This window comes from Lottia gigantea (genome assembly GCF_000327385.1).
Source record: "Lottia gigantea unplaced genomic scaffold LOTGIsca_57, whole genome shotgun sequence".
In the NCBI taxonomy this organism is placed as follows: Eukaryota; Metazoa; Mollusca; class Gastropoda; family Lottiidae; genus Lottia; species Lottia gigantea.
In genome coordinates, this window is record NW_008709945.1 from 117853 (window position 1) to 130338 (window position 12486).

General features: G+C 30.6%; 2 protein-coding genes across 2 annotated transcripts; one reads left to right on the forward strand and one right to left on the reverse strand.

Moving 5' to 3' along the window:
• Positions 1 to 624: 624 nt before the first annotated feature.
• On the reverse strand, positions 625 to 9078 carry LOTGIDRAFT_234910 (hypothetical protein; the record flags this gene model as incomplete). The annotated part of the gene is made up of 13 exons (XM_009063306.1): positions 625 to 849; positions 1095 to 1167; positions 1951 to 2561; positions 2858 to 3034; positions 3374 to 3510; positions 3779 to 4014; positions 4312 to 4485; positions 4801 to 4997; positions 5546 to 5740; positions 5842 to 5959; positions 6178 to 6352; positions 6623 to 6822; positions 9038 to 9078. The coding sequence occupies 13 exons, from the start codon at positions 9076 to 9078 to the stop codon at positions 625 to 627; spliced, it is 2559 nt and encodes an 852-aa protein (XP_009061554.1).
• Positions 9079 to 9712: 634 nt separating this feature from the next.
• Positions 9713 to 11269, forward strand: LOTGIDRAFT_234911 (hypothetical protein; the record flags this gene model as incomplete). Its single annotated transcript, XM_009063307.1, has 2 exons — positions 9713 to 10000; positions 10476 to 11269. The coding sequence occupies 2 exons, from the start codon at positions 9713 to 9715 to the stop codon at positions 10605 to 10607; spliced, it is 420 nt and encodes a 139-aa protein (XP_009061555.1). The 3' UTR covers positions 10608 to 11269.
• Positions 11270 to 12486: the final 1217 nt, after the last annotated feature.

Here is a 12486-nt window from a genome sequence, read left to right on the forward strand (position 1 = left end):
CAGGGAGATAACAAGTATATAAAGTAAGACAGATATTGTCACACTGAACATGCTGATGTTTTGAATCTTCCTGGGTACACACAAATATTCTTGTTTCAATATAAATATAGAGACTATAAATAACATTGAGCATAATAGAAATAACAAAAGTTATCACTTTATTTAAAAGACAATAAATCCTAATAAATAACAGCCACAGAGAAATACTGGAAGTGCTTTTTTAACAAATGCAATGGTCTGACTATCAAAAACTGTAAACTTCAATACCCTATATCAAAACCCAGGCACTTTAAATCTTTGATTTAAATTCTAAAATACAAGTTATATAAAGAGATTTCAAATTTTGCCCTGAGATTTTTCAGAAATATCAACACATTGATAAAAATCTTAAAAAGTGCTTTTAATGCAATGAATTATGACAAAGACTTATTGATATATACAACAATATTTAGATTCAGCATACATACAGTCTCAGCAATTTGGTTTTTAACAATTTATTATTTCTTTAAATACTGGCGTTCAAGAGTCCAGGGGACTTTTATTGTCAAGATTTTAACTTATAATTCCCAATATTCAAGACATCTGGATAACATAGTGACTTAAAAATACAATAAACAGCTATTTTCAAATAAGAACACAAGATTGAGAACCTCCTTTACCAGATGGCTTGGCCTTTTTTCTTTCATTTTTATTCTTTTTTTCATTTGAGCCAGACTGGCTTTCCATCCCTATGGCACCTTCCTCTGAATCATCTTTCTCTTTTCCTGTGACACCTTCTTCAAACCTGTTTTTATCTCCACCTGTGGTACTACCTCTATCTTCTTTTGGAAATATATTAGTTCTAAAACACTGTAATGTTTAAACATTAGAAGACATTTGAGGTTCTTACATTAAGACATTGAATTCTGCACAAGAAATAGATCAGAGTGATAACTGCGAACAACCAGAATAATATATTATCTGTAAAATTGCTATCTGAAAGTTTGGCAATTGATCTACAATGCACATCTCCACTATTTCAGATAAGTCAGCTAGTTTGAAAATCATTTAAGGGTTAAATGTCAATAGTTCTAGTATATGTAGTTATTACCCACCTTTTGTACAAGTTTATCATGAGTTTTATTTTGATCAATACTTATTATGTTTATCATATTCTTCCAGTCTTTACTGTAAGGTAAAAATGTACAGGTTGTATATTATCAGTCTTTGGCTAAACAGTTTTAAAACACAAAATATACATAATTGAAATTACACAGCACCTTTAAATAACTAAGCTCATAAGATTTTAACACCAGTTATAAAAATACATCGCATGTCATTTGATATACATGTGATTGCTCATAACCTGGACAAATTTGTAATAATTTAGTTGTTTTTGTCGCACGATTCGATTAGGTAGATTAGCTATTTTGTGCATTTGTGAGCCAGGACGTTTAGGCTAATCGGTGCATTTGTGAGACAGTTTACCTAAACTGATTAGGCTAATCGATCTAACTGTCCCAGTAGGTGGTTAGGCCATTCGATTAGGTATGACGTCATTGGTAATTTATACTATTGGCTAATTATATCAATGTTGTCTATATAAACATAGATGTCATTGGCTAATATTAATAGACAACCTTCTTTTGTTGACAGTGCAGTCAGCCATATTGCCTAATCGCTGGTATCACATTTGTGGGCCACTGCAAATCGTACCTAATTGTACTAGCAAATCGAAACCTAATCGAATCGGGTGACAAAAACAACTTTGTACATGAGAGTCAAACTTATCATTTATTTGGTTCCAGCACCCAAGTGACATTCTAATAAACAGATAATATAAAAAAGGGTTCTTTTTCATGAAATTAGATTAGACTATCAAATATTGCAGCTTTGTTTGAAATAATATGGCCTGGCTTTAAATGATGGATTGATTTCGAAAAAAAAGAATGAAAAAATAAATAGCCTTACATTGTAACCAATCCATAAGACAAATCCAATGCAGCAGTCTGTAGTGCCACTATTTCTGCAAAATGATAGTTATAACTCCCAGCAATACCAATTCTCTTAATAATAATTGATGTAGACTTGTCACTGTGGTATTTCACCTCTCTTATCCAGACTTTATCTTTTAATGAAATACTGTATGGTACAATACTCATAAATACTGGTTTGGTCTGTGAATGAGATGCATTGATCAAATATACAATGTTTTGAGTAAGAAAAGCTCTCTGACGACACATGGCTATATGAAATTCTTCCATTAAATTATTTGATTCTATATATTGTTTAGAGATTATTATGACTATTCTGTCAGCCTTGTCCAATAAACTCAGTCTTTCATTGTGATTTTCACTAAGAAATATACACTCCAACGTTTCATTTGTTTTTTCTATATACTGACAAATAGCAGCTGCATACTTCAAACAATTCTGAGAAAAACTGAAGACAATTTTTTGATTTTCTACAAGGGCTGTCTTAAGCTTCAGATTAACTTTATCTTTGTCAAACTTGTGAAGACTGTTAATTATATCTGTTCTTTTATTTTCTAAAATATCTTGAACATTCGCTTCATTGGTAGGCTGAAAAATCAATTTATAGGTGTCTTACAATCGTGTTATACAAACATGTGTCCATGACAATCATTCTGGTGAAATCGTCTATCTCAAACAAACAGTATGATCTAAATCATAAAGAATACAATATAGTAAATTGGATTACAAACCAAATGTATCTTAAGACTGAATGTTTAAGTGGTTGTTAACAGACAAACAAGATATATGACATGGACACTAAACAAGTTTTATCAATAGTGGTTTTCCCAATCAGATCTCAATGCTCATCTGAATCTCAAAATTATAATTCGGCTAACAGTTACCTCACTATAAAGAACAGAACCAGTTTTATCAACATCACAATGTTTAATATATTCTACTAGTTGTTGTAATTTATTGTCTTTATCTTGCTGTATATCTATCATTGGTATAGCAGAGAACTTGGCTGGTATTTTATCATCTTTTACACCACAATATAATGGTACCACAACAACATCATCCTATTGGATAAAATATTTTCACTGTTAAAACTGTGCTTAATACACTTGTAGAGTAATATAAAATAGAGAACCTGTAACATGTGATTCTAAGTTTCACGCTGTAACATTGACTATAAAATCAATCACATGCATTAATTTGCATGCTTTCTTAAACTCCATATTTGTCTCTAAAAAACTTGAACCAATCAATAGATAAATCCTGCAGAAGCCAAACTAGGATTTACCGTGATCTTAAACAAAATGAACATATACAGTTACTACAGTGCTGTATGCAAAATAATATTTTCAATTTCAAGAAGCCAAACTATGTGCTCAATTAATAATAAATGATTGACTAACCTTAAGGTAATATCTAGCTAATGCTATATCATATTCTTCACTACAAACAGTAGAGTTGATATAAGCATCAGATATAAACATGACAATAACAGATGCATTATCTATAGATTCATATAGTGACTTCTGCCATACACTTCCTATAAAACATGATTGGTATTAGTTAGAAATGGTAGAATAAATAAGTTGACAATCAGAGGTGTTACTAAAGGATTCACAAGCTTTACCTCAACACTCATTGAGGAAATAAAGACAGCTCATTTTCAGCATTGGAAATCATCAGGACAGAAGTTTAATGAGTTTATTTATAAAGCTTTAATGCCTTGAACCTTAATTTGTAAATTTAACTCCCATTTCCTGCTGATTTTACAGAATTTGTAATACCTTGACATTGTTAAGATGGCTTACCAGTACACAGTTCTCTTTTGTCAAAGAAAATATTTAACCATGGTGAATTAGTCTGTAATAATCCAAGCATAGATTCAGCTTCCAGTGGTGTCCTGTGAGCATAAGATATAAATACATCATAATGGGGTGTTTTTTTTACAGACAAGACCTCTACTGTATCCTCTTCTATAGCTTCTATGATTATTTCACAGGCTTTACCAATTAATCTCTCATCATTATCACTCTCACGCCGAATTCTGAAAAACAATTATAGAAATTCGTTAATTGATCTTCTATTTCAAAGATACGACTTCATCACAATACAAGCAGTATTCATGAAATGTAGGAATGTACAATGTATTCATAGGAATGTACAACGTTTGAGCAAAGTAACTAATTAGAAATTTTGTTGCAATTATATGCGTAAAAAATTATTTTAAACGTTTGGTGTTCAAATTTTTGGTTAAGCATAATTGAGATACATAGATGAAACTGCAATGTAATAAAGTGCATTGATAAATCAATATTTTTGGAACTTATACCCGAACACCTACCTACATTCTACATATTGTACTAGTAACATATACGATGGAAACGATGGTATAGTTTCTATGTAGAATGGTGCCAGAACTTGTTTCTTCTTATATCTATTACAACACATAGCCATATTAAACTGTTCTAAACATTCTTCATTAGCAATATAAGCTGGACTTAAAATTACAATAATTCTGAAAAATAAAAAAAATATAAAACAGTAGGCCTGATAAAATTGTTTTTTTAGAGCTAGAACTTTCATTATGTATTTTTTGTATTTGTAAGCATTTCAAATTTGAGGAATCTGAAAACAGAATGGACAAACTTGAGATTATGTAAGAACTATATTGTAAAAGGGGGACAAGAGGACAACCTAACACTAACACTAGCTTAAGACATGATCTTGTATTATGACTGAAACTGAAATTGTGTCTGATTAGCAACTACAAACTCTTTGGGGACAGAAGTCAGTTCTCTGTGAACTCTGAAGAGTCTTTGAACTTTCTTACCTTTTTGATTTAACCATAACATCAAAGATCTTCTGTTGCCAAACATCATTATTACTAAATGTGATAATCTTGGTAAATAATTTGATTTCTGGTTTTACTCGCTGTAATTTGGAAATTATTTTCTGGGATGACTGTATGTCTGCCTCTGAATAGGATAAATACACATCATAATCATCTATTTGTTCTGCTTTAGCTGCCTGAAATATATAATACATACATAGTGCTTTCATCATCAATCAGCTGCCCTAAAAAAACAACAGATATCCAGAGACTCTATTGATAGTCTATATTGATAGTCTCAATACATACTTAAAGCTATCATGCTTTAATTACACTCAAATCAATTATTTGAAAAAAATAAAAATAAGACTGTTTGTCCGCACTTGGTCCGCAATATTTACTACTAGCAGTCACTATACTTGTTGAATTTTTTTAGCATAATCAGCACATGATAGCTTTAAAGTGCTGGATGAAATGACCTAAAAATGGATGATCACAGGGGACAAAATGGATGAACACAATGGCTAAAATGGCTAACATTTGGAACAATTATTTTTCAAATGAAAAAATTTATTTCTCAAGCTCGATAATCTTTTTTAAACTTTGCCAAATTAAGCGGGAACACCACACTACATAATACTACAACTTGGCCCTCTGACATCTAATACTACTTTTCCTAACCAAAGAACAGGTATGGCTACCCCTCAACTATTGGTTACTTTAAAAGCAATATAAAGCCACTTACCTTAGATTTGCTGATTTTCTCCCACTTTATTTTCAGATTTTTAAATTCTTCAACAGTTTCTACATCACGTTTATAAATCTCATTAATTTTCTTGGAGTAAACAACCAGTTTCAGATGGCGTAATGGAAGACCAGATAAAATCCATCCACAGGCTCCATCTACCATAGCTGTCAATATTTTCTTGGTAGAATGACCCTGAATCACAAATTGAGTAAACATCCTACTTTTAAAGAAAACAACTTTATCACTTTAAAGGACCAAATTGACTATAATTTTGTAATATATATAATACCAACCTGGTTCCCAGTAGCTAGTAAAGGGCTGATTACTGTAGTTTCTTCATTATTGAAGATTGGAGTAAAGGATCGATAAACTTTAGCTATTTGTTCTGATACTGATCCACCTTGATAAATTCTGGAAAAAAATATCACAAAACAAATTGAAATGGACAATGTTATGTAAGAAGCAACAACCATATTTTTTGTCAAAATATGTCAAAAATTTTGAGAAGAATTAAATGTTTTAACCAATTCCCAGTTTTATTCATGGAAAAATAAGCCACATTATTTCAAATTAAAACCCTTCAAGCCATTTATATTAATCCTAGCTATCAAAACATGAAAGCCTCCTACCTTTCAAAACAAACCAGTCGTTTATATGGTGCATGGCTTGGAAGAGCCCCAGAAACCCAACATGAGAAATTTTTTCGTAAATCAACATCTTTGTTCACTGCCAGTCTTTCAACATCAATGCCTAAATAGGAGTATAGAGATCCTATCACTGTTCCTCTTACTGCACTATAATCATCTACAATAGAACAAATTCTTAGTTGGATACATCTGACAGATATGAGTAAGGGAGGTAATCAAATACTTTATAGAATTGTATATTACAATATAAAAATTTATCAAAATTCACAATGAAAAGAAATTACAAGAACATTTGAAAAAACACAAGATTGATAGGACTCTGAATGTGCTGCACCAATTTTTTTTTTTTGTTAGCCAATTATTGACTGGGATTTCTGGTGGAAAATTCCAAAAATATTAATTTCTGTCGATAAACATGCAAACATACTTGGGAAGGCTGAGATGAGAATATAATCAACTTTATCTTCTATAGGTAGTCTAGTAATATCACCACACATCAATTCTACAATACAATCACCCTGTCTAGTTGATAATACAATCTTATCAATACTTCCTAAACCTCTTTCAAACGCTTCAGCATCATCAATTTTCCCTTCTCTCAATTTTCTTTCTACGCACTCTGGTACTCTACAACATAGAAATGAAGTTTTGTAATGTAAAAGCAAAACTTTCACTTTCATATGCATGAGCACTATATTTACAATACAGTATTTAAACTTTTATAGGAGATTGTTTATGAGGGTAGGGTAAGGTTCAGCTACTGTCAGCTTTGTTAACATTGTATGTATTGTCATGAACTTCATAATTTCAAATAGGGTTCATCCTTGAACGATAATGCATAGTTTAACCCATAAAAAATATACCACAAACTGTCATCATGAGCTTTTACCATCAAAAAATAACTTTCAAATACACCATCATAAATCTTTTTTCTAATTTTAGATAGAATTCATTCCGTGATTCCATCTGCAGGGAACACATAGAAGACAAACTACATTTTATGTGGTCTTATCCAAAGGAAACTTACATGCCAAACAGATCCATTTAGTAAAGATGTATTAAGACTAATTTCATAAAAGTATTTAACTATATCATGAATATAAAATTTATCGACTACATAAAATTTCAATTCACTTGTGAAAAAAATATAATAATCATAATATATACATAAATCAATCAATCAATCAGTAAATCTGTCATATTTTTATAACTACTTGAATTTGATTGCAGGTCAATTAAATAGCCCTGATCTAAATATAACTGTTAGTCATATCCATAACTTAAAATAAACCCATGGTAACCAAGCTAGATTTTATATTGCATCCTAGCTTAATGTCAAATCATTTATTTTCATTGGCATCAAATTTCATTGTTTTTTCTTCTGAGGCATATTTGAAATGAAATGAAATTCATTAAGATGCAATAGCCCCAAAGCGTGCTATATAGCACTAGAACCAGTTAGATTAGAAATTAATATATTACAAAACCAAAATAACAATAAAAATGTGGCAAAAATGATATCACAGAGGTGTTGATAGTTGTTGGGAAGTTAATTCATGGATTCCTGTTATCCAAACCTATTTATTCCATACTGGTCCGGTAGCTTATCAATTACATCTTTTACAGGTTGTATTATCTGATTATTCCCATATATATATATATATATTACATAAACCATTGTTTGTTAATCTACTTTAACTCAATTTAAACAATGACAGAAATATTAGACATTCAAAGAAATACACTTAAATTAAACCTGTATTTATAAATATTAATGATATACAGCCAAGTAACCTCATTTTGTGCTAACCTATTTTTCGTGCATTTCCGGAAAGGATTCATAATTTACGTGTGTGACCTAGCGTCACCTCCGCATTTGCTTGTTTTGATAATCATTTGTTATCTGTACAATGACAGTTTGTAGAATGAATCCAGTAGTTTCAAGCAAGGTAAAATGTATAAATGTATACTTTGACAAATACAAAATGGCGGATTTCACTTATTACCAAAACGTCACAATTTTTTATCGGCCGAATTTCCTTATAATCCCTAGCTGTAATTGGAATTCCAAGTGTCGTCTGCTAGAATGTAGTCCAACAAATGAAGTCACATGATCAACTAGCGGATTCCGTGTATAAAAATGCTATGAAACACAAAGCAGGCCATATTCTTATGTTGTTTCAATGACTTTTAGCAATAAATCACGCTATGTATCTTATTTTGTCAGTCACTATTTTTTTTTTAAATCGTGGTTCTTTGAAGGAATTATCACTTAGTTATAATGAATTGATACTAAAGATAAATACTAAGAGAAGTTAATTATACCACCCGGTATCCATATAATGTGTTTTTCTCGACTTATTTATAGATCAAACATTGTACACGAAAATAGGTGACGCATTTTGCTGCCATTGTCGAGTTGGTTACTCATGAAATATGGGTCAAAGTGAGGGATTCACAATTTTAATTATTTTGTAGAATATCTGAGGAAACATCTAAGACATAAAAAAGAAAATTATGTTTTTTTAACTTTGACGAAATTTGATGTTGAATCCTTATATGCACGAAAATAGGTTACACCACTGTATATTACATAAACCATTGTTTGTTAATCTACTTTAACTCAATTTAAACAATGACAGAAATATTAGACATTCAAAGAAAAACACTTAAATTAAACCTGAATAAATATTAATGATATATTATAATTATACAGTATCTGGTAGCAGAACATGCAGGTTTTTTAGATTTATTTTTTATAAATTTGGACATCAAAGTTAAATCAGCCCCATGTTTCATCTAGGAAAAAAACCAATAATATCATCAGTTAGTTAATACTTACTCAATATCTATTCCATGCTGAATGGTTTTATCTTCAGACATTTTTCAGCAGTCAGGTTATCACACTTCTAACAAGCCATTTCCTTTTTGTAGAGGCAGAGGCAACCTAAATACATCATGAAAAGTGCAAGGAAATAAACTTTATATTTTTATTTAATGATTAATGTTTAAGATGAATGCAAAAGTGACATAAAAAACAATCAAGTGTTTTGTGTTATTACTGTTTAATGAAATATATCTATTTTGATTAGAAAAAAATAACATTCCACCATTAAGTTGGAATTATATTGCGTAATATCAAAATGTTGCTTGGAATTGCATCTTCATTTAAATAGCTAGGCCAAGATCTAGTCAGAAATTGCCTAAAAGTAAAAGATAAGGCCGGTATAAAAAAAAAACATGATGTGCGCTCCTTTTCCTTTCATAGAAGAAAGAGAAGGAATGCCACAGCTATGTTTCGTCAAAAAATATATTTATATACCGGTACTGTTTTCAAATCTAATTTTACTCACATGAGTATAACAGCATTTTCTCTGATTGAACTTATTGGAAATGTCAAAATTGATTACTTCGACTTCCGGCAGGTACTTGATAGTCACTATTATCAAAATTTAACACTTAACAGTCAAAAGAGTTACTGGACAATCCAACATATCGGTCACTACAGTAAACAAATATGGCCGACGATGAATCAAATGCCGAAAACAAACCCGAAGAAACAACAGATTCCTTCAAAACACAAGCGACCCTGGACACGGTAGCTGGACAAGAAGAAGAGAAAAAGATCGAAGAAAAGGAAGATAGCTCAAAAATGACGGATGCAGATGTACCGACACTGGAGAAAGAGAAAACATTTGTCGATTCTGAAAATTTCAAAGATGATCCGTACAGTGAGCCATTACCAGATCCATATGGAAGAGCTATCAAATATCTAGAGAAACATAATATAATGCAGTTATTTCAGGTACGTTTAATAGCTCGATTTAAACTTTAAAAAATACAATAGGCCTACTGATATATGAAATAAGAAACATGTGAACAATCACGCCACCAACCACCTATTGAAATTCAGAGGAGGGCCTACTAACTAGATCTTTTCTCTAGGTATTTAAAGCTACCTTTGCATTAAATTGAATTAGTGGTGTGTTACAGTTTTATCAATAAGCGCAATTAATGATTGATAGCGTTTGCCTTTGGATTAATGTTGCATATTACTTTATTAGTGTAATATTCATTTATTAAGCATAGATCTAGCTTAATTTTTTATCCAATTTGAAGGCACAGAGCCCTTTCATTTCAATGCAGACCAGTTTGACAATTCTGGTATGCAGATTAGAGTTTTTATTTGAAATGTACTTTTATAAAAGCAGACCAAATGTATTGTTCGCCCCCTGTAGATCGGATTAAATTTTAATTGCCTCCATCTTATCTATTTTCAGTCATTAACTAGTAAAATAGTTTACCATAAACCAGATGATCCTATCAGTTATTTAATGTCAGAGGTCAGTAGGATTAAACAGGAAAGAGATGCTAATAAACAGGAAGATGGAAACCAAGCAGCAATTAATTAATCAATTCACTCAAAATAAATGTATGATGCTAGATCTAAATGCTGGGAACCCTTTTCAATCTATGTGCCAACAAACAATAGTATTGGGTTTTACAATCACTTTTGCATCAGATTTTAAACATTAAAACTTAGTGTGTTGGGCTATTTCCTTCTTTTTGTTAGATCATGGACTGTTGAAACTTCACCACATCCTCTTTAATGTCTTGGATCAAATTGTTTTGCTGATCTGGTATAAACCTGTTCAATTAGCTCAGAACCTTACATATCTTTTTAAAGTCAACTCATAACCAACAGATAAAACACACAGAATAAAACAACCAGTCTTCGAGTTAGACTGTTTCATTGTTACCTTAGATAGGACTGTCGAAATGTCAAAATGTTATGGATCAATTCATAAGTGTCAAAATTTCAACATATACCAAAGACCCAGTTAAGAAATGCATGTTTTACATATTGTTCTTCCTATGGTATATTTTATTTGTTTCAGTGTATATTGATAATAATGAGATTAATTGTAGAATATCAAATATATTAAATATTAACATAGTTTTAATTATTGTGATATGTATATTATTTTTATATAATCTGTGTTAAAATTATAGTTTACAATTTCTTGTTTGTTTTATTTCAATTTAAGAGCAAAAGAAACCTAATTTATTGGTCAATCTTTTTGTTACATGAATCAAACTTATGCATGGTAAATCTAGTAAAATGTTTGCAAGATGAATCTTCACTTGGGATTCATGGAAGATTTAAACATTTGCTTTTCCGGCAGATGTAGCTCAATTGTACAGAACAGATTTTATTCCGTAGAAAGGGCCACGATAGCTCAATTACAGCTAACATTTTAGAATATAAATTCAAATATCTGTGAGAAGGTTAATAATCTCCTGGAAGCGATAACAATCCACGATTTGAATTTAAATTAATGGGGAAGCAGACACCAGATCTTAAGTTTTATACTTCTTCTACATCAAATGGTTTGGTTATTATTTCTGACAAGATAACAATCATATTGGCTCCATATGGTCTGTGATCCATGATTATTTATATATCAACTATACCACATATCATAAAGCAAACATGGAGTAGAAATATTTATATATGAAATAAATATGAACAATATACAATAGAAAATAACAAAGGTATCAAAATATACATAAAATATCACAGAACTACAACAAATAGGCTGTTAGAAATAATCATAATTAGGACGGAATACATTAAACTGGACATACATATATTGATGGTACACAGAGCAAGGGTTTAAAAAGGATGAAAACTGTTTTAAAACCACAACACTGAATTGGTGTCCAAACGGTAAAGGACTGTTTTGGCAAAAAAATTAGATCAGCAATTCTCTTAACAATTTTTATAATACAACTGAACAAGAATTAGATTTCTTTACATGAAAACTTCTGAAATAAAGGTATATCTCAGATATCTTATAGGGTGACCTATGTAACCCATCACCCAAGTTAGACTCACAATCAACAAGAGTTTGATGTCCAATATAGGACTGTTTTAACAAAAATTTCAATATTTTGAGTTATTTCATAATACTTTCTGTAGAAAGTTCACAGAAGTGTTAAAATTTTTCATAAATTTAATTATCTCAAATAAATAAATAGGAGAGATTGAGAATGAAGCCATTCATATTGATATGTGCATGCGATCTATTTTTAGCAAATTCTTGTTAACACTGATTACACCTATTGTTTCAGGATTTCAATATGTCTTTGGTCCCTTAAATGATACTAGTGATTACTAGTGACTACTCTTAAACTTGACTCATTATGCCAATTAGTGAAGAAGATGAATTTAAAAAAAATAAAGATGAATATATATGATTAAATAAGATAATAATATTTTCAAAAATT